Source organism: Miniopterus schreibersii, assembly GCF_964146895.1.
Source record: "Miniopterus schreibersii genome assembly, chromosome: 8".
NCBI classification, from domain to species: Eukaryota; Metazoa; Chordata; class Mammalia; order Chiroptera; family Miniopteridae; genus Miniopterus; species Miniopterus schreibersii.
In genome coordinates, this window is record NC_138109.1 from 20,439,294 (window position 1) to 20,461,951 (window position 22,658).

The following is a 22,658-nucleotide window of genomic DNA, read 5'->3' on the forward strand; positions in this document are numbered from 1 at the left end:
TAGGTCTGTTCTCAGCCAAGATAGTGTTATGCCAGGCTAGGGCAAACCACAGGATTTTGCAGGGCATGGATTGGTCTTGGATATGCCATCCCTATCCCCACAGCTAGGGACAGATCCCTAGCTGCCAAATATGACAAGCTGTGGAGCAGGTGTTTTCTGCCCAGGACAGGTCCACCGGCCCTCTTACAAGCATTGGGCCTGGCACTAGCCCCGCCCACAAGAGCAAAGATTCATTATTTCATTCATAATTTGTATCAGATGTTGAAACTTGGCCCTTGGGATCCTGAGCCAGCTGTCATGCTCCACTACCCCTGAGAGCTTGCAGGAATGTTCCAGGGAAGTTTGATCCATCTTCCCCAGCTCCAGACACTGCTTACTTTGGTTTCTTAAAATGCTTCTTGGCATTTACTTGGTGCAGAGCCTAGAAGCATGGATGTAGTGATAGACCCCATGCTGGGCAGCTCCTGGGGGCACAGAGCAGGAGCCCCATCAAGCTCCCTGGATGTCTCATGAAATCCAGGCCTGAGGCCCCTCTGTGTCAATGCCAATCTCAGCACTGCTGTTGTACACAACAGATTTTATTGAGGCTGTGCCAATACAGTCAATACCGTTTTTCTTTTCAAAAAGACGTCCCATTTTCTTTGATTCCCAAGTGCATTTTTTCCAAATCTGTGACACAGGGCACGTAATAGGTACGTAGAGAACTAAGCTTCTTCTACCAGGTTAGAAATGAAATTACTAATGGAAAACATTTAAACCTTAATCTTAAAAAAAAATGAATCAGAATATAAAAATGCACAAGGTAATGTACTTTTCATTGTTAAAACCTGACATCATTTATCAAAGCTAGTCAGTTAAGTAGACAGCACCTGGAACATAACATTTCGAAGCACCAACCACCCCTCAAAGGTTTAGGAGTGACTTTTAGCAGAAACTCAGTTTAGTGAAACAGCCTTTTTGGCTCCTCCTTAGAGCCCTGGGTTCCCACTGGCAGCTGATAAGTGTCCGCTCATCAAACCCCTCCCCCACAAGCCAGTGGTGGCTTTGACCCAGAAGGAGGCTGAGCAAAGGGCCCACCAGGTGTGATTCGAGACAGCTCTCTTGGTTGTCGGGGAATGAGAAATCCACCATGAACCCCAGCAAAAACCTGTTCTTAAAATATCATTTGGGCAGATTTGGATTTTCATTTTTCCTTTTGAAAGTTAGCATGAGCAGTCAAATGGTTCCCTTTGTTGGGAGAAGTTGGTGGGGCGGAGGATTGGTGAGGGGCCCATGGGAACCTCAGCTCGGTGAGTCAGAAGTCAGCAGCCACCCTCCATTTTCAACACAGATGGCCCGGTGGGGCCTGAAGTAGAGCACACTGACCCAGGCTCACACTTGGTCCAGGGAGGTGGGCTGGATTGGAGAGGGCTGAAGGAGAGGCCCCAAGCCGCTGGGAGAGTGGCTGTCCTTGCATGGTCAAGGGCATACACCACCCCTGCCCCCAGCACTAATCTCAGCTTTATCCACTCAGCTTGAACTAGGGGCTGAAGGGAGGGAGGGGGATCCTGCCTGTTTCCTGCAGAGGAGCTCTGATTGGGGAAAATGGCAGAAACATCCAGAGCCAACTCATTCCAAAGGGGCCTTGTTGGCACCCTTTTTCCCAGAGCCTCAGCCTCCTGGGCCCTAATCCTGCTTAGAACAGGAAATTGGAACCAGAGGTGGGAGGAGAGGAAGCCCCCCCAGATTAACCCCTTTAGTAGACGCACACATACATGTGGTTCTTATTAAGGAAAAGCAGGCGGTGCCTTCATCCCCGAGCTTGTGTGCACCTTGTTCTGAGGACTAAACAGGAGGCTATGCTGTGGGGTCACTTGGGTTGGGGGTGGCAAGGATCCCTTACAATTTTGTATGTGAAAATCAGCCCTTTTCCCAAGACGTGAAAGGAGGAATACTCCTGCTCGCTGATAGCTGACCCTGCCTAGTGCCTGCCTGTGCCCCTCCCTAGGGGCCTGGGCAGCTGCCCTCTTGCTGAACAGAGCCAGAACTGGTGGGGGCAGCCTAGGAGATGGAAATGCATGTGCAGACCTGTCATCCTGCCCCAGCCCCATGCCCCCACCCCTCACAAACCACCATTCCCCATGGCTGCAGCAGGGGCCATGAAAGGGGGATGGCCCTTCCCAGGAGCCTGCAGAAGGGGCCACACACCTATACATGCCTCACGCCACAGCATCGCCCCTGGGATTGCAGTCCTGGCATGGTGTCCACATGGCCCCCTCCTCTCCCTTTCCCCTGGAGGGAAACAAACTGTTCAGGGAACCCACCATCATATGTTGGAGGTCCCAGGGGAGCTGGAAGAGCCCCAGCCAAGAATTGAGGGAGGCTATGCCCCATTCCTTGAGCAGGTACCATCTGGGGGGCCAGCAGGAAGGGCAGGGCTTGGGAATATGTCCCCCCGAGGGGATGGTTGGGGGAGCTCAGTCCCCTCTCAGCTCTGACTCACAGAGAAGCAGCGTATTTCACCACCCAGCAGAGCCCAGGACTCACAGGGGCCAGGGGCCTGCTGCCTGCAGGCCAGGAATGGGGCCACAACCCCGACACTGCAGACACTTGGGGGAGAGGAGGAACTCAGGCCAGCCTCTTCCAGAAACAGCCTCAGCCTGCATGGAGGGAGAAACCAAGTCAGTCTCCTCGGGCCAAGGCCAAGGCCATGGCGACCTCTGTTCAGCCTTTGGTTTTTTCTTTAAATGCAGGTTCTTTGTAACTGAGTTCTCTCTACCACTAAAGAGGAGGAGGCCAGGGCAGCAGGGCCCTGCTGGTTATGTGGGGCAGAGCAAGAACCCTGAAAAGGAGGAGTGGATGTACTCAGTGGAGTAGAGGCCATTGGCCTGGTCCGAGGGCATCTGCACCCAGACCTGGTCGTTGGGCCGCAGCTGGAGCACAGCCCCGCCAGACGCCTGATCCAGGTAGCCTTTCTTGTACTCGTCGTAGGTGTAGGTGGCTGGCACGTTGTTTTTGTACAGGGCCACCCACACATTGGTGCCCTTGACATGCACGTGGTAAGCAAAGTAGTAGACCCCGCCCACAGGGCAGGTGAAGATGCCAGTAGCTGGGTTGTAGCCACTGTGGCCGTTGTAGAGAGTCCGGTCAAATTTAACAGGCATGCCCGAGGCAGGAAAGGGTGAGGTGAGCACAGCGGTGAAGGCAGGCGTGGTGTGGGCCGACAGCTCGCCCAGCCCAAATTGCGGCTTGCCGCCCTTGCCCAGCACGGCACCCTCAACGCCACCATTCGGCAGGTGCAGGCCGGCGATGCCAGTCTCATCAAAGGCCCCAGGGGCGCCAGGGGGGCCAGGAGGCCCCGGAGGCCCCGGAGGGCCTGTGAGTCCTGGGGAACCGGGGACCCCAGGGGGCCCTGTAGGCCCAGCCATACCAGGTTCCCCCACTTTCCCCTCTCCAGGGGGCCCTGGCAGGCCTGGTTCACCCTTTAGGCCTGGCAGACCTTGTGGCCCAATAGGACCAGCTGGGCCTTGGAGTCCTGGGATTCCTGAGGGGCCCCTCAGGCCAGGCTGACCAGGGAGCCCCAAGTCACCCTTCTGTCCCAGGGCTCCTGCCACCCCAGGACCCCCAGGGCGACCTGTGAAACCTTGTTCGCCCTTGGGGCCAGTTGGTCCAGGGGGTCCATGGGCCCCTGGAAGCCCCCTCTCTCCTGGGAGTCCAGGTTTCCCAGCCAGGCCATTAGGCCCCTGGTCACCCCGAATGCCAGGCAACCCTGGGGGTCCTCCAGGACCTACCTCTCCTTTAGGCCCAGGGGGCCCACGTCTTCCAGGGAGCCCTGCAGACCCTGGAAGTCCAGGGGGGCCCCCAAGGCCCTGTGGGCCCTGCTCCCCCGGCTCTCCATCCTCACCTGGCTCGCCCCTATCCCCCAAGAGCCCTGGGACCCCAGCTGGGCCCTTGTCCCCCTTGGGGCCTGGCAGTCCTGGCATCCCATAGCCAGTGGGTCCTATCAGACCAGGGGGGCCCCGGACCCCTGGTTCCCCTTTGGCCCCTGCTGGGCCCTGTGGCCCTGGCACCCCTGCTGAGCCTGGAATCCCCACACCATCCATCCCAGGGGGCCCTTTTGGGCCCAATGCCCCTGGCTCCCCCCTGGGTCCTGGCACCCCGGGAGGGCCAGACTCACCCTTATCTCCAGGGGCCCCAGGAAGCCCATCTAAACCTGGTTTGCCCAAGCCAGCTGGACCAGGGAGGCCAGGGGGTCCAGGGGCACCCCCCTGCCCTGGGGCTCCGGGCAGCCCTGGCTGGCCCACCCCATTATCCCCCTTGAGGCCTCGATCACCTGGGGGCCCAGGCTCTCCCTGGGGCCCTGGCTCCCCCCCAAAGCCTGGTGGCCCTGGAACACCTTGGGGGCCTGGTTTCCCAGGGACAGCAATGCCTGAAGGCCCAGGGAGACCAGGGGGCCCTGGGGGGCCCCGGAGGCCCTGGTCCCCTCGTATCCCTGGCTCCCCCCGAAGCCCTGGCTGCCCTGGTGGTCCAACCTTGCCCGGGAGCCCTGGGGGACCAGCCTTGCCCATCCGGGAGAAGCCAGGGGGACCAGCAGGGCCAGGCTGCCCATGAAGCCCTGGCTTTCCAGTGCCTGGTTTTCCTGGGAAGCCAGGAGGGCCAGGGGGCCCCCGAGGCCCAGGTTTCCCAGGGGGGCCGGGCTCTCCTTTCAGATCCATCGGCAGCAGCGGTAGAGGCATTTCTGAGAGAAAGAGAGAGAGAAGGGTCAGTCAGGGGCCTGGTCAGAGGACCCATCTACCCACTCCCCCACACCAGCATGGGGTGCACTGGGAGAAGACCAGGCTCTGTATCTGTTCGTGAAGACCACGCCCTGCTCTCCCCTTCCCTGCTCTGACAGAAGATGGAGTTGCGGGGGTGTCCAGTGGCAATCTTGGGGGTTTCAGGGTGTCCTCACCTAGGGCTCCTAGCATCCAACCCACCCAGGCTGAGTCATCCCCAAGAGCTTGGGGAGCCTCTCGTTCTTGCATGCCCTAGAGCGGAGTGGCCCCCAGGTGGCGCCAGCAGCCCTCGGTAGAGCCGGTCGGAGCAGGCACCGCCCCCCCCCCCCCAACTTCCCTACAGACCTTCCCAACCCTCTACCCCACTAAAGACCCCGCTGCCAGCCAGCCTTTTCCCGGCGCTCTGGGGCTGGGAGGCCCTGGACCAGCATCTGGAAGAACGCGGAGATGGGACCTTTGGTGAAGACTGAGGGGCTGGGACCCCGGGCGGGAGCGGGGTAGGTGCCTGAGATCGGGGCTGGGAGGCAGGGAGCGGGGGTCAGGCGCCGTCCGAGGCGTGGGGGGCGGGGAGGTGCTCACCCAGGTACTGGCCCTTGCCCTCGCGGAAGGGCGGCCCCACGGGTCCTTTGTGCATGGGCTGCACGTACTTCACCGGCGCGTAGCCCGCCGCCCCGCCGGCCCCGCCGCAGGTGGCTGCCCGCGGCCCGCACCCCAGCACCAGCAGCAGCAGCAGCAGCAGAGGTGGTGGCACAGACAGGGGCGTCAGAGCCCCCCGCATGGCGTCCGCGAGCGTGCTGCAGGGGGAACCGAGACGGGCCATCAAGCCAGCCCCTGGGTGGTTTGGCACCAGGCCCAGGGATTCACAGAGCGATCAGAATTTAGATACTATTCACAAGCAATTCCCAAAGTCTGCGAATCTGCGCAAGTTATCCCCTGAGCCTCCCTTAAGCCTGCCCACGGTTCTCCAACCCCACGGCTGCCTCAGGCCCCCTCCCCCGGACAACAGCCTCCCCCAGACCAGTCACTCTGCAGCCAGACACCCTTCCAGGGCACAGATCTGACCTTGATAGCCGTCGCTCAACACCCTTTGATAATGATAGTGCCCACTACTATTTGCTGGGCTGGTGCTCTGCCAGGCACTGGGATGAGCTCTCCAGAGATTGGAACTCAATCCCCCCAACACTTTAAACAAGGTATTATTCTTGTCATCTGCATTTGCCAGATAGCAAAACTAAAGCAAAGGTCTCTTGGAAGCAGAACTGGGATTTGCCTTAGATCTGTCTTGCTCCACATGATGTCGGTGCCCATCTGGGGCTCCCCACTGCCTTCAGGGTCAAGACCATGTGCTTAGCATGGCATTCAATACTTTTTTTTTCCAAGATGGGAATTTTTATTTTTATTGATAAACCATGATTTCCTATTGGATACGTAATATAGAACAATTAACAATAACCTAACATTTAAAATTTTAACTTTCAGAATCACCTTGATCAATATACAAAGCTTTAGTTAGTTTCTGGGAAAATAATGTTTCATTTCAACAGTATTCTTCTCATATGCAGAACAGCTTCTCAAAATTGGGAATTTATGAATAACACTTTATAAAGCTTCCTGTGTGCAAAAGAAATTGACTACCACATCAACTGCACCCTTTTAAAAATCCAAAACATAAAGGCTAGAAGGACCTGGATAAAGCCACATCCTAGTGAAGCTATCAAGGATCTACAGCTGGAACATGGAACCACCCTCTGCCACTGACTCAATCCACTGGGCAGAAGAGTGGTAAATCGTGGCCCCATGTCAACATGAGATGGACTTGTTCTTAAGTAGGTAGCAACACACATATCAGTTTCATCCCTACTACAGAGACACATGCAAACAATGTACAGATGTCCTTTAAGGGAGAAACTCAGAAACCATCCAGGAAACATCTGTTTTCCTTTGTTACAACTGAAGTGAAAATGACCATATTTTATGGAACGATGTGATGTGGCACTGTCTTTCAACGAAGCACATGAAAAATATAACTCACTGGCTAGAAATAGTTTTGAAATAAATCTACTCTCACTAATATATACTTAATTAAAAATGTGTAACTATGGCTTGGTTTCCATGAAGACAGTAGGATACAAAGGCCTTTTAAATCTAATCTGTGCCTGTGCCTCCAACCCTGTCACCTACCAGGCCTTTCTCTGCTTCTCCCCTCCCCCAGACCTCTGCCCCAATAGCACAGAGCTCCTTAAGGCTCCCAGACACCAGCATCTTCACATCTCTAGGCCTCTGCACCTGCCATTTCTCCACCTGCAATGCTCTTTCCCTCTCCTACTCATCCTCCAAGGCACCGGGAAGCTGTCGCCCCTTCCTCCGTAAAGTTAACCCCTCACTCCTTTTTGTCACAACCTAGCTCTTTCACAGCATTTAGCTCAGCTCCTGGGTGGGGAGAAGCACAGGCTCTAGATTGGGACAGCCAGCCTGAGTCTTCCACTCACCAGCCAGGGGAGGCTTAGGCAAGAGGTTTCCACTCTGTGAACCTGTTTCCTTATCTGTAAAATGTGTCCACACAAAATGGTGTGCCTGAATGTTCACAGCAGCATTATTCATAGCAGCCATAAAGTAGAAATAACACAGATGTGCCTCAACTCCTGAATGGATAAAGGGTGGTATAGCCATACAATGGACTATTATGCAGCAATGAAAAGAAATGGAGTACTGATAACATGCTACAATACAGATGAATCTAGAAATAAAGCATTATGCTAAGTGGAGACCAGTCACAAAATCGTATTATATGATTTAATTTATACGAAGTGTCCAAAATAGGTAAATCTACAGAGATGAAAAGTAGATTAGTGGCTGCCTTGGGTGGGGGTAGGGAGATATGGGGAGTGACTACTAATGGCAACGGTTTCTATTAGGGGTGATGAAAATGTTCCAGACTTGATCGTGGTGATGGCTGCACAGCTCTGTAAATGTATTTTTAAAAACCACTGAATTGTACACATTAAATGGGCCAATTATATAATACGTGAATCCTATCCCAATAAAAATGTTATTTTTTAAAAAACGGGGCTAACAACCTGCTTCAAGGACTACTGTGGTGACTAGATACTGTGTCTGCCTCACAGCAGGCACCCATCAATATTTGAATGGGGAACTAGACTGCATTTTGCACACCCAAGGAAAGTCCCATTTCCCCTCAGATTTCTGCTCTGGGCTCCCCTCACCCCACCCAGGGAGCATCCCTGCCCCCACCCCCACCCCCTGTGGCTCCCTGAACTTGGCCCATCCCAGCACCTCCAGCACTGAGTGCGAGGGTTCTGCTGCAGGTGCTTCCTCGAGAGGGGAGACGACAGCTCCCACTGAGCCCTGGGTCCTCCTGTCCCGCCCCCGCCCAGGTACTTAATGTTCACTATGATTTACTCCCACCAAGTCCCCAGGAGGGAGGAGCTGTTGCGATTCCTCTTTCTGTAAATGAGGAGCTCAAGGCTTGGAGAAGCCCAGTGCCGTCTGGACTGGGAGCCAGATTTGAACAGAGGGCTGTAAGGAACCTGAGCTCTTAACCACTGCGACATCCTGCCACGGGGGGGTGGGGGGGGTGGACAGACTGAGAGAGAAGCAAACGGGAAAGAGGCTCTCGCGTGGCTTCCAGCCGCCTGTGGGTCTGGGGGGGAAGGTTACTCCAGCTCTTAGAGGGAAGGCTGGCACCTGCCAGTCCGGGGGGGGGGGGGGGGGGGGATGGGAGCGAGTACATGGCAGAGAGAAGGGGTGCCGAGCCTGTTCCAGGGGCTGCAAAGAGAAACGATGCCCTGGAATGGTACAACACAGCCTCCAGGGGGGAGAGACTGCCCCCAACCCAGCCACATCAGAGCCAGGGTGCCCGGGCGCCTCTGAGCCCCCAGCAGCCTTCTCACGGTCACCCCTCCCCCACCCCACCCCCAGGCTCCTCTGCCGGGTCAGTCCCCTCCACTGCGTCTCCACCCGCCGCCTACCTCTTACTTATTCCTGGATATTGGGAGACCTACTGGATGCCTCCTGGACTCCACTGATGCCTGTGGGTCCCCATCTCAGCTCCTATTTCTCTCTTTGGCTCCTCTACTCTCTCTACCAGCCACATACTCCGGACTCCGTGCCCAGCAAACAGGCTTGGCTGGCAAACAGCGATGCTCAATAAATGTTTGATGAGCTCAATGCACCGTCAAATTTAAAGATCACACCAATAACTCAGACTTCGAGCAGATACATGTCACACCCACCCTTTTCCCTCACCCCAGGCCAGAGGGGAAAAGGTGGGGACATTCTCCTGGCCTCAATCGAAGCACTTCCACTAAGAAAAGCCTGCCCAGGAACGGAGGTGCAAAGGAAGCAAGGTTCATTCCCTGGCTCCCCGTTCTTCCCAGGAGGAATCGGGGACGGCCTTGAGGCTCAAGCCCGGGTCTGCTGTGTGGCCTTGGGCAAGCTGACACCTTCTCTGGTAACCTCTCAGGAAGGAAGGCAGGAGCCAGGGCAGTTGGGGAGGGGCTGGGCCGGCAGGCGCACGAGGTGGGGTGCACAAGGAGACGCTGATTCAGGGGATTGAGCGGTGGCGGCGGCAGGGTGGACACGGTGTTTGGACAGCTGCAAGTCCTTAACGGGGATTTCCCCCCTTTTCAACAAATCCCCATAAAACAGCATTTTGTCCAAGTCAGCGTTTTGTGGCAGCCTGGGCCTCCTCCCGGGGCGGCCAAGGAGGCTGGCTGGGAGCGGGTAGTGCTCTGGGGTCTCTCAGACCAAGGGGTGGGGAGGAATGGGCCCCAGCAGAACTGGCACGAATGCAGAGCACCCCCCCCACACAGTTGCAGGAGGGGAAGGGGCATCAGCTAACCGCGACCCCTCCCCTCCAGTCTCCTCTCTCAAAGGGTCCTGTCCCAGGGGTGACCAGCAGAGGGGGCCCGGGTGACCCTATGGAATTTCAAGGCCTGCACACTCCCCACCCCTTTTCACAGAGCAGCTATCAGAGGTCCAGATAATAAAGGGGGCCGGAGGGAGGGGGCTCCCAGTGGACAGTGCAGGCATGTGGCTGGTGTGGCCCTGGCAGCCCCCCTCCTGGGTGAGTGGATGGACCACAGTCCTGCGCAGGTCCTTCAGCTCCAAGCCCGGTACCCCAGACGGGCAGGCGGCTGCAGCTGAGGGAGCAGTGGGAGTGCTCAGGCAGCCCCAGGGCCTGGCCAAACCACAGGTATGTTATGAGACGCTTCCTGTTGTGGAGACATTTCTGCGGGATCCGCTGCCTCGCTTGCTCCCCTGGTGCCTCCTGTCTCCCCACTCTCCCAGCCGCCCTCTCTGCTCTTTCCCTGTGTCTCTGGCCCTGACTTATTTCTCTCTCTGTCTCTCTGTCTCTCTCTCCAGCACTGTCTCTGCCACCTCCACAGGTGAGCTGAGCATTTCTTGCTCAGTCTCTCCCTTTCAGGGGTCCAGCCTGGGGGCCCCTAAGGTCCTCATAGGTCCCGGCAGCCCCTGGACTCCCATTCCAGCACAGCTACTCACCAGCGGGGCGAGCTTGGGCTAGTGAATTAACCTTATCTGTGAAAGGAGTAACTGAGATGATCTGAATCGTCAGCACCCCCAGGTGTGCTGCCCTGTCCTGCTACCCTGATGGCCAGGAAGTTCTATCTTCAGTCTACCTCAATTCCTCCTACTGCAAAGCAACATCTCCTCCAACCCTCACAAAACTCAGGTGACTCGCTGCCAAAGGCCAGGACCTTGTGAAAGTTCCCTAAAGTCAATTTTCTGGCCTTCTAGGCCTTTTCTCAAACTACTCCTGAGATGAAACTGACCTGGGTCACTTAGCCTGCTCAGGACTAGAATGGAGTTAAGGATCTTGGAGAAGAACAGAGATATTGCCCTCCTTACCCAATGGGCATGATGCCCTCCCCCAACTGCCCAACCGGGCAGCTCCAGACTTCTCCAGGGTCCCTGAGCCCCTAATTTCCCCACCTCTCTCCCAGCTTGTAGAAATTGGAGAGCCTTTTCCTACCCTCCTTTCCTGCGTCTCAGATGAAGGGAATCCCATCTCCCACTCAAGGCGCAGGCACCTCCACACCTCTTCCTCAGGGGCCTCTCACTCTCTGAGGATGCCTCCCACACTTACGCAGTCTCCAGCCTCTCCATCCCACATCCACACAAGCCGAACTCTGACCCCAACCCCCAACCCCCAACCCCCAACCCCCAGCCACCCTCATCTCTCTCTAGCCTTTCTCAGCCAAGCTTCTTGAAAGAACTGTCTTTACCGCTCTGGCCGGTTGCTCAGTGGTTAGAGCGTCGGCCCGTGGACTGAAGGGTCTCAAGTTTGATTCCCGGTCAAGGGCATGTACCTGAGTTGCAGGTTCGTTGCAGGTTCGTCCCAGGCCCGGTAGGGGGCACCTTGATGTTTCTCTCCCCACCCCTTCCTCCCTCACTCTCTCTAAAAAAAAAAAAATCGATGGAAAAAAATATCCTCTGGTGAGGGTTAACAACAACAACAAAACTGCCTGTACCCCTCACCCCCCACTCACAGCTCACTCCCCACCCTCTGACCTTTCTGACCTTCCCCTCTCCAGCACCAAATTTGCTCCCTTCCTGGAAAGGTTCCTCCTTGGATTCCTCTCTGCCCGCCGCAGAACCAGGCGTTGGCTTGGGTCTCCTCTCCTCTATCTGGATGTTCCTCCTGCACTTTCCAGCTCTCACCAATCCCATCACCAAGGACCCCTCATCTGTCTCAGCTACGACTCCCGCACCCAGACTCTCGTGCTCAATGAGCTGGGCACGTTCGCCCCGCTGGCCCTCAGAGGCCTCCACCCAAACTGTTGTCATTACCTTCTCCCCATTACGTGCTTCTCCCCTGCGCCCAGGGGCCCAGGCCAGAAATCTGGGGATCACTTCTGACCCTTCCTACTTACAGGGCAGTAAGGAATCCCTCTAGCCTATCTGATGCCTCCGCACGATTAGAAAAGGCCACTGTCCTTCCAGCCAACTTGGGCCCTGCTCACTGCCTTTCCTGGGTGTCCTTGCACAGGAGCCAACTGCACATCTGATGCTGCCTGGTACCAACAAAATAAATTCCATGTTATTCTCATGTGGCTTCCTGGAGGAGGAGGTATACTTTAAACTCAATAGGATGTGAATCAATTAAGATGGGAGGCGGGTAAAAAGGGTAGAGAGAGACTGATGGTGAGCCCCACAAAGCCCTGAGATCACGACAGGGGCGGGGGTACCCACTGTCTAAGAGTTTTGTGTATGTGGGTAGGTGCCACGCCCATCTGTGTCCCTTCCTTCATGTCTGTGTCACTAAATCCAGATCCTTACCTGCCTGTGATCTCAGGCATCTCATGGTGTATCTGTCCTCTCTGTGTACCATTCCATTTGTCTGCCCACCTCTGTGACCCTGCTTGTCTTTCCCTGTCCTTTCCTACACCCTTGGACCTAGATCCCTGTCTGAGTTGCAGGCTCTATAAACCTCTAGCTGATGGGACCCTCAGAAAGACCAGCATTTACATCCTGATGCTATGCTAATTTCAGTCTCTGTCTGACCTCCCTGGACAATCCCTGGGCAGCCCCACGAGGTCTGCATGGGGATCTGTGGGTCCAGTGTCCATGAGCTGAGTTCACTGTCTTATGGGATCAATAGGAGACTCTGACCCCCTCAAATTTGAAATGTGCAGGTGTGAGGACTGCTCCAAAGCCAAAGAGCTGCCTGGAATCCAGGAGGTGGGTGGGAAGGGGGTGGCAGGCTGGGGCAGGGCTGCCTCGGGCCGCCTCATCATCCAGGCAGGTGGCAAGACAGGAGCACCTACCCCACTGGGCTTCCATTCCACCATGAGTCCCAACATCTTCACCTTTGCAGGTGAGGCTCCCAGAGCCCAGGGGACCTTGATTTGGGAAGCCTCATTAGAAGAAGGCATGAAGGACAGGTCAGAGTTCAAAAGGCCCTGAGGAACAGGTAATGGTGGGACATTCCAAACTGAGAGCAGAGCAAACAGCAGGGCAAAGAAGCTGGGGGCTGGGGGCTGGGGGCTGGGGGTGTTTCTGGGGTGGGTATACAGGAGGCAGGGAACCTATGGGTCAGGAACTGGAGAGAGACTTAAGCTGGAGATAAAAATAGGGCTTCGCTGACAGGGTTCCTGCACCTGGATGAGGGCCATGGCCTCGCCCTTGGGGAAAACACCCACATTTAGGGGTGAGAGGAGCCTGCTGCACCCCTGAGCCCCAGAGTCCTTATATTCAGACGCTCCAAACTTCGCAGTGTTTCTTTGTACCTGCCTGCCTGCCTTCTCCTGCATGTTCTCCTCTGCCTTGATTGCCCTTTCTGTCTCTCTCATCCAGGCAAACATTTTATTCCTCATTTAAGACCCAGCTCAAATGCCTCCTCCTCCAAGCAGCCTTCCCTGCTTCCCTCGGGTAGAACCTCCTCCTCCTAGGGACCTCTCCCTATACCTCCACCTCTTCCCTGACTGGGGCTTGGCATATAGTAGGTGCTCAATACAGTCTGCAGCCCAGGTGCTCTGGCTTCAGACCTCTGACCACCCATCTCCCACTTCCAACCACGCCTGTAGGGTGGCTGCTCATAGGAACACTTTTTCTTTGTGGCTCTTCCAGAGTCCTCAGCTCTGGGCTGGAGGGGGCTAGGGCTGAACCTCCCTCCCCACAGGCAATTAGGTCCACTACCTAGGCCCCCAGCCTCTGCCCATCTCTGAGACAGACGAGACACCCCACTACTCTCCTGGGCAGGAGCATCTTGGGGTGACTAAGTGACTGGGGAGGTAGGAATAACCAGTTGGAGGCAGAAGACCCAGAAGAGGCCCAGCACTGGGCAGGACCCAGGACAATAACGTATCCTCAGGAAGTGGCCAGGGGACTGGTCCTTCCCCACCTGGGGCTCAGGTCTCAGCTGGTGCCATCACTCTCGCTTCCCAGCAGAGGCACTGAGTTTCTGACCGGGACTGGACACTGAAGGGTCCCCCCAGACCCAGCCACCCCCAGGCCCCAGGCCAGGCCAGGCAGGGCCTCCTTGCTGCCAATCCCTCGCCTTCTGGTTCACATTTGCAGCCTTTTCCGGAGCGCCACCCGCCGCCCGCTGCCTCCCCACGCCTGCCAAAATTCCTGGGCCTTCGTGGCTTCCCCACGCGGTGGCGGCAGCGGCAGTGGCGGCAGGAGGGGCTGGCAGGGAGGGGGCCTGGCAGGAGCACAGCCAGGCCACTGCACCCGGGCAGGCCAAGCAAACACAGGCCCTCGCCAAGGAGTCAGGGAGAAATAGTTCACAAATGCTCAAATGAGAAAAAGCTGCTTCCGAGTTGGGCCGAGATTTTAAAGCCCAGGCCCCAGGGAGCTGAGGTCACCTGTAAGAGGGGCTGCCTGTTGGACATCCTGGGGCTGGGAGGGGCTTCCGCTGCAGCAGGAGGGAACAAGGTTAGACAGCAGCCAGCAATGGCCTCATCCAGCCTGGGAGGTTCCTGGCTGGATGCCCCCAAATCTAGCTTACCTTTCAGGTTGGAGGGCCCTCTAAAGGTCCCAGCAGAGGCGAGGCCTGAGGACAAAAGAGAGACAGTGAGGAAGAGGCCAGGAGCCCGGGAAACCTCTTGCCCTAACTCACTGCCACCCCAGGGCCTGCCACGGGCTTCTTACCAAGAGCCCCTGCTGGAACATTGGCCCCAACCTTAGGCTCTCGTCTCAGGAAGCCAGGCTGTGACTCCCTTCATTCATTTCATGCACACTCAGCCATGTCCACAAGGTGCCGGGCCCTGGCTTAGTGGAGTTCCTCCTGTCCCAGGGCCCCGGCTGAGGAAGCCCCCTGTATGCCAGCTCTCATACTAAAGAAATCCCTACTATATACCAGGCCCTGGGCTGGGGTGGCTCCCACGTAGCCTAGGGTTCCTGCCTGGGGAAACTCCTACTGTGTGGGGGACCCTAGGCTGGGCCTTGGGACACAGAAATGGCCCAGCCCCATGTCCTGCCTTGCTCTGATTTACCTGGAGGCATCATACAAGTGGCCACCACACAATTACATAAGATCTCTGGGCTGTGGGAACACAGCAGGGAACATTTCCTCCCCCTTGAGTTTCCCCAAAAGATCATGTAGGAAGGAACATTGGAGCTGGATCCTGAAGGGTGAGTAGGAGTCTGAAAGGCAGGCAAAGTAAGAAAAGAAATTTCTGGCAATAGGAAGCTGCTTGGCAGATACAGGGAAGATCCAGAAGTGCTGTGGGGTTGAAAAGACAAGCAGGAGCTGAGAAAGCAGAGGCAACCTAGTGAGGAGCCTTGAATGCCATGCTTGCATTCCTCTGGAAGGCAACGGGGAGCCATAGAAGGTTGTTGAGTGGGGAGGTGATATAGTCAGGACCCTGAATGGTCAGGTCCCCATTTCTGCCTCAATTAACCATGACTCCAGGCTGTCACAAGTCCTAGTCCAGGTCACACAGCTGCCCACAGGGGAGCTGGGGCGATAGTCCAGAGCCAGGCGTGACTCTTGGGTGGATGGAGAGGGGACACCCAGCCAGCCCACCTGGCAGGGAGACCTACTGGCCGCGTCACTCTCTCCCTCAGCTGCTTACTCTCCTCTGCCTGCTCCCATGGAAACTCTGACATCCTGGCCCTGTGTCTCACTGCACAAGCAGTCAGATGCCAAAGCCAGCGGCTCCTAGGTCTCCTCTCCAACTCAGCTGAGCCGGCCCCTATCCCTACCACTCTGAACACCGTGACCCCACAGGTGGGTCTGAGGGCCCAGGCTGGCTGATGGAACTGGGTAGGAAGTCCCACTGCCAACTCAACCCCAGCTTCTCTGGCCCCAGCCCCCACCCCACCATGAGGCTTGGGGAGGGGAAGTGACTTATATTGTATCTGGGTTTTGAAGAATGAACATGAATTTAACTGAGTGATGACGGGGAGAAGCCATCAGTCCAGACCAAGGAAACAGCATGTGGGAGGGTATGGAGGTGTGAAAGCTCGAGATGGAAATAAACACCAAACAAACAAAAGAACCAACTAAACATAACTAACATTTATTGTGCATCTACTACATGCCAGGCACTGTTCTGAGACCTTCTCATGGATTATCCTTACGTCAATCCAGTGAAATAGGTACTTTCTCTTCCCTTTATACAGATGGGAAACCAAGGGACAGAGAGGTTCAGTAAAGCCCAAGGTCACACAGCTCATAGGCTATAGAACCTGACTTTGAACTTAGTCTGTTGACTCCAAAGCTTGGGCTGTTAACCTCTTCACTATACAGGTGATCTGAGAAGGGCTGGCTGGGTCGGCCTGAGGAATGTCTTGCATATCAAGATGAGAGACCTGGGGGCCAACTTAAAGCTCGCTTCCCTCGCCCCCCACCCATGTTAGCCCTTTAAATCCCAAGTACATTTATGCACCAGACACAGCACTCAGCATGCTCTGGGCATTATTTTATCACACTCTCCAGTAACCGTGTGAGGCAGGAATTGCTGTCTTATTTTCCTAAGGGGCATAGGAAGGCCCAATCAATTCTCCAAGATTACAGGACTAGGAAGCACGGGGCTAGCTCTGAACCTTGGAGCTTGCCCAGCCCCCCTAAATGACCAAACCCTGTACACGTGGGCTTCCTGGAGACCTCAGCTTCAGGTCTTTCTCCCTGCTTCTCCACCCCTACCAAGAGGCAACATGGACTTGCAAGGCTGGGAAGAGAGTAGGCAGCTCCCACTGAGGGCTTCAGAGGCCCACTCCAGTTGACCAAGGCTCCCTCGGTCCTACAAAATAGGGAGCTAGGGCGAGTTGGTGTGCTTGGCAGGGCTTTAGCCCACTTCAATGGGACTCTGTTCTTAACCTCCACCCCTAGCTGCCTCCCTTAATCTCCTCCTTGAGCCCCTGCTTGGCGATATCTCCTCCTTGCACAGGGCCTGGCACCAGCTAAATTCCAGGCCTGATGTGGATGGGACAGTATGCACCCCCAAGCCCCCACCAGCTTTTAAGAGCTACAGGGCTCCCAGGGATGCTGGCCAGGGCCCCGGGCCCGCTTCCTCCCAACTTTCCAAACTAAGGTGCTGATGGCCATGAGACAAACAGTCGGCCTCTCGCAGAGATGGGCTCATGGGAGAAGTCCCCATTCTGAGCCTCTACCACGAGCAGGCCCTGGGCTGAGCCTTGCTTAAAAAATCATATGATGGGTTAAGAGCCCAGCTTCATGCATTCTGCCCCCAGCCCTTCCTCTTACTAGCACATGACCTCACTCATCTGTGCCTCAGCTCCTTGGAGCACTTTGAGGATTAAACGAGTTAGTTTTAAACAGCTGACTTCAAGCAGTGCTCGACATAAAGGAACAGTTAATAAATGTTCACTGTTATTATATTATTATAACTATCGTTACCATGACACTTCCCAAAAGCCCCATTAGGTGAGATTATAAACCCTGTTTTACAGGTGAAGGAAGTAAGGCTCAGGAAGCAGTCGCGTACCCAAGTTCGCCCAGCTAGCCAGTGGTGACAGTCCTAGAGTTTGGACCCGAGCTGTGAGTCTGCAGATGACAGGACAGCCTCACAGCTCCTGGGAGCTGAGGCACAGTGTCTCTGGGGGGAGGGGGGGCCTCCACACCCCCTCAGCCCCTCCTGCCTAACCCCCAGGGGCTCCCCCACCCAAGCCCCTGCTCCACTGCAGGAGGGGACTCTGCATTCCTGGCTAAGCGGCGGGATTTGCTGTGCTCCAGGAACTATGAGAAGAATGTTCGCCATGGGCTGAGCCGTGGTCGCCTGTCAGAAGGAGCATGGCCTGGAGGGCTCACGCAGAGCTGCCACAGTGGGAGGAAGGACAGAAACTTATGGGTATTGAGGGCGGTGACATTAGATGTGAACAGACCTCCTGAGAGCTTTCAGAACAGGAGAAATGACCCCTCCACCCCAAAACCTACGCTGCTCCTCACCACAGGCTCTAAGGAGAGCCAGGATGGCATTACTAGCCCATCTCACAGGCGGGATTATGAAAACCCGGAGAGCTCACCTGAGGTCACACCACAGCCGGTGGCAGAGCTAAGACCAGAGACCAGGACCCCTTCCTCCCAGACGCTGCTCTCCCTCACAGGGCCCACGGGGACAGCGCATTTTAGACACCAGGAAACTCCACCCCAGCCCTCACTGTTCTGGGCTCTCTCTGGGCCTGACCTTCTCATGCCTGCTACTCCCCCATGTTCCTCACCCCCCAAAAAAGCCCCATGTGCTATGAAAATGCACAGTGCACTGCATATGCTCGACACTGGGCCTCCTTTCCTTTCCTCGCCAAACCAGGCAGAAAGCAATGACGGGGTCAGCAGGAAGAACCTGAGCTGTGTGTGCTCCCAGCCCAGCACTGAGCGTGGCGACATTTGGCCAGTTACCGACCTCTCAGAGCCTCCACTTCCCTCTCTGTTAAATGGGCCACCAAGCCCTGCAGCATTGTTACAAGGACTAAATGAGACATGGACCTGGCACACAATAAGTGCCCAATAAACTTATTATTCCCTTCCCCCAATGGGACAGAAAGAAGAATTGAAATTAGAGAGCTTCAGGTGACATGGTTCCCTCCACCCCAAGTACTGGGTGGGTAGGGGGTCAGCCTCTGGGAGGAAGGGAGCCCTGAGCCTAGAGTCCTGGTCTCTGGTCTCAATCCTGCCACTGGCTGCTGAGTGACCTCAGGCAAGTTCTTCTCTGAGTCTCCATACACCCACCCATGAAATGAGCCCATAATGCCAGAACGGCTCTCTCATGAGGCACCAACCTCTGCCACCCCCTTCTGCACTCCAAGAGCCAGGAATCTGAGCCCATCCAGGTTGCATGGGGAGAGTCACCTCCCAATTCAAAACCTTCCAAGTCTCTTCCCAGGATCTCATCAGAGAAGTGTAACACACTGATCAGAAGTCTGGGCAAAAGTTCCAGGTGCTGTACCCTGATCACTTGTGTGAGCTGGGACCCTCCTCACCCCTCTGTGGGCAAAATGACCTTGGAGACAAGTATTAGCACTCCCATTTGATAGGTGGGGAAACTGTGGCACAGAGGTGGGAAGTCCCTTACCCAGGGTCACAAGAAAAGTAACCCAGGCCTGCCTGGGCGGCATGGCTCAGTAGTTGAGCATTGACCTATGATCCAGGAGATCCCGGTTCGATTCCCAGTCAGGGCACATGCCCAGGTTTTGGGCTCAATCCCCGGTAGGGGGAGTGCAGGAGGCAGCCCATTGATGACTCTCTCTCATCATTGATGTTTCTCTCTCTCTCTCCCTCTCCCTTCCTCTCTCTGAAATCAATAAAGACGTATTGAAAGAAAAGAAAAGTGCCCGCCAGGCGCGGCTCAGTGGTTGAGCGTCGAACTAGGATCCAGGCAATCGGGGTTCGATTCCCGGTCAGGGCACATGCCCGGGTTGCGGGCTTGATCAATGACTCTCTCATCATTGATGTTTCTCTCTCTCTCTCCCCCTCTCCTTTCCTCTCTCTGAAATCAATAAAGATATATTTAAAAAAAAAAAAAGAAAGAAAGAAAAGAAAAGTAACCCAGGCCTGTCTGGCTCCCAAGGCCATCTCTTCCCCTAACTGCATGTACTGCCTTCACTCAAGATCAGCTATCCACACACAGATCCCTGTAAATGTCCACTGAACAGAGCAAGTGTGGAATTCCCTATTGGGAGTGTGACCTCCCTAACTGATGTCTGGACACTAATGTGTACATATGACATCACACGCCCACTTGGGCCTCTGCACACACCCCAGGCCTCCCAGACACTACTCCCTCACCCAACTCACGGCCACACTCAACATCCAGACCCCCACCATCCTAGCATACCAGACCCTGGGATCCAAACCCTTGTCTCCCCTTCACCTGCCTCCTCTGGGGACAGACTTCCTCTGCCACCCCGTGCAAAGCTCCTGGCCTGCTCTCTGTTCATCCCCCCAACCAATCAGTCACTGAGCCTGTCCAGTCTCTCCTCTTACTCCTCTCCATCTATTTCTTCCTCTCATCCTCATGGCAACCACCCACCTCAGCTCCTAGCACCTTCCTCCTCAGGACAATGGTCTCCTTGACTATAGGATCCCCCTTTGTCCTTGACTCCCAGAGAAACCAAGGTGACAGCCAGATTGTACCACTTGCAGCTCACACCCTTTCTCTGGACAAGGCCTTTGGGAAATCCGACCTCAAAGTAGTTGTCAGTCCCTCCCACTCACTCCCCCTTTGCGTGAGCGGCTGCTCACCGCCGCCCAAGCCAGCTCTGCAGCTTCTTGTCGCAGAGCCTTTGCAGGTGCTGTTCCCTGACTGGAATGCCCTCCCCTTCATCCTTTCCACCTGCACCTGTCCAAGTTCTCGTTCTTGAGAACTAGCCAGCTGCTGCCTCCCTGACCATCTCTCCCTCGCACATTGTGGCCCAATGGGCACCCTGAGACGCGGCTGCACCCCACATGAGAGGTCACTGTGCCTCTGGTTCTCCCACCCCAACTCTGCAAGTACCTCGGGCCACAAATGGGACCAGTTCATCTGAGGCCCCACGTTCCTACCGCAGGCGGGTTCTGGAGCGGTGGGGCAGCAGGAGAGAAGCTGGGGCTCTGCCAGCCTCTGGTCTGGCTCAGGCCCGGGGCAGGGGTGGTAGTGGGGTGCTCAGGCTGACAGCCCTGTTTGGTATCTTTTCCTTCTCTCGATCTAGCAGACACACTCACTTCCATTTTTTCTTTCCCCTTCCTCTGAGCCAAAGAGCGGAAACATTTATTTTCTCTGTGGTGGACAATGTGAAACCCGAGAGAGAGTCCCCGGTGAGTGTGTCTGAGTGTGAGGCTACGTGCGTGTGTTGTCCTGTCTGAGTATGTCTGGCTGGGCCGGGTGCGCTGCATGTGTCTGTATGAGCTGGGCTGTGTGAGTGTGTGTGCACGTGCCCTGTCGTTTCAGCATCTTTGGTGGAGTGTGCTTCAGTAGAGCATGTTCACGTGTGTGATTGTGTGTGACTGTCAGTGGGAGGCAGTGTAGCTGTGCGTGACTGTGTATGGTGTGTCCTCATTATCGTTAGGGGTGATTGTGTGTCCAAGGGTCTGTCGGCGTTCGCCAGCCCAGCAGGAGGCCAGTGGGGACATCCATGCCCTAACAGAGACCACCAACTCCCCACAGTGCCTCCTCAGACCCACCTCCTCCCCTGGGCTCTAGAATGAGCTCCCTGAGTGCCTCTATCTGCTCAGGGCAGTGGGGATCCATCTCCAGAAAGGGACCCCAGGCTGCCTGCCCCCCCAGCTTTCTCAGCCCCACAGCCCCCAGGCCTTCCAAATGCTCCCAGCAGCTCCAGGGAGGCTACCTTTGCTAAGGACGCTCCAAGGAGGCGATGGACCCTTGTCACCACAAGGCACAGGCTTAGCAAGAAGGATGTGTGGGTTGCCAGGGTCCCCCGAGGGAGGTCAGCGGCACATCTGTGTCAGGAACCTAGCATGTTCTCACACACTCTGAGGGTCTCACATACTTACTGACACACACATTAAAGAGAACACGGTGGCAGACACTCACCATTCCCTCCACACCCAAGTGCACACACTGACGGGCATGCAGAAAATTTCCTGCAAGGCAAGACCCATGCCTGCCACTGGAGGGGTCTGGAGTGGTGGGGCAGCAACGAGCAGGCTCAGAGGGCCTCCCTCTCCTCAACTCGCAATTCCTGGGCTCCTCTGTCTCAACAGTATTTCTCTGTCCAGGGACTCCTGGGGTCACTGTGTCTCCAGCCCCAGACAGACACATAGGGGAGGCTGTTCTGGGGCCCTCAGCCCCCCCAGTCCCTCTGGGCCAAGCAGCAGCCCCCTCACCCCTGCAAAGTCTCAGTCCAGAGCTGGGGGGAGGTGCTAAGCCTCTGGCAGGGACATTCCACAGAACCTCAGTCTCCAGTTTGGGGGTGGGGGGAGGCTGCTGCCAGGACACCTAGAATAGGAGGAACAAGGGAACAGAAGGAGAAAAACGGAGAAACTGGAAAGTGGCCAGCAAACCAGTCATGGCAGAGAGAGGGGAGCGGAGAGCTGAGGGGCTCCCCTGCCTCGGGCTGGAAGGCGCTAAGGCCCCCACGCCCTCTCTCCTCCAGCACCCTGCCAAGGAGGCTTTGTCGTTCCCATTTCACAGGTGGGAAGGAGGGCTCCTGGAGGCGAGGGGATAGGCTCAGAGCCACATCCTCAGGGAGTCCCCGGGGGCTGGCTGAGGCTGAAGCCCGCTTCTGGGACGGGGAGGGAGGAGGGGGCTGCATCTGGGATTCTGCCTGGCAAGTCTGGGGGGAGGGGGACGGGGCGCAGGGAGCTGGATGGGATCCCTCATCCTACCGCCGACCCCCTGGCGCTGGTCCCCACCCCAAGCCCGAGGAGGCGCCGGCCCAGCAGCCCGGACAGTCTCGGGGAAGCATGGGCCGGGTCCTGCCCCCGGAGCCCCCCAAGACCCGGCAGCCCCCCCAGCCCCCCCGCCTTTACCTGCAGGGCGGCCGCGGGGCGCCGCTCGCGACCCTCGAGGGCAGCCCGGGGCGCACGGGCTGCGGGAGGGGGCGTCGTCGGGGTGCGCGCCGGCGGGCTCCGCGTCGCTCTGCCGGCCGCCCTCGCGGCTGCGGGAGTGGGCGGGCGGTGGGGGGAGGCCCGGGGCGGGAGGGGCGCGGCGGGGCGGGGCCTCCGCCCTCCTCTTTCCACAGCCACCGCCAAGGCCCGCGCCCCGCCTGGCCGGCGCACCCAGCCCGGCCTCGACGTCAGCCTCCCTCCGGAGACCCGCTCGGAGACACCCCACAGCCACACATCCCTGGCAGCTTGTCCCCCAATCACCCTCATGCACCCTGTGCCCGTGGGCCCCGTGCCCTCAAGAGCTACCGTCTAGGGGGACACAGCGCGGGCGCTGAGAAGGAGGGCATGGGGTTTTCAGTGTGGGGAAGGGGTCGTGGCCCCTCCATGAGCAGTCACAGAAGACTTCTTGC

The 22,658-nt window shown here is 56.7% G+C and overlaps 1 protein-coding gene across 1 annotated transcript; it reads right to left on the minus strand.

The window, feature by feature from the left end:
• Positions 1-560: 560 nt before the first annotated feature.
• Positions 561-22,301, minus strand: COL8A2 (collagen type VIII alpha 2 chain). Its single transcript, XM_081143809.1, has 4 exons — positions 22,171-22,301; positions 14,248-14,292; positions 5,334-5,548; positions 561-4,717 (listed from the first exon to the last, which is right to left on the minus strand). Exons 3-4 carry the CDS (start codon positions 5,530-5,532, stop codon positions 2,799-2,801), a joined length of 2,118 nt encoding a protein of 705 aa, XP_080999935.1. The 5' UTR covers positions 5,533-5,548; positions 14,248-14,292; positions 22,171-22,301; the 3' UTR covers positions 561-2,798.
• Between the last annotated feature and the right edge of the window lie 357 nt (positions 22,302-22,658).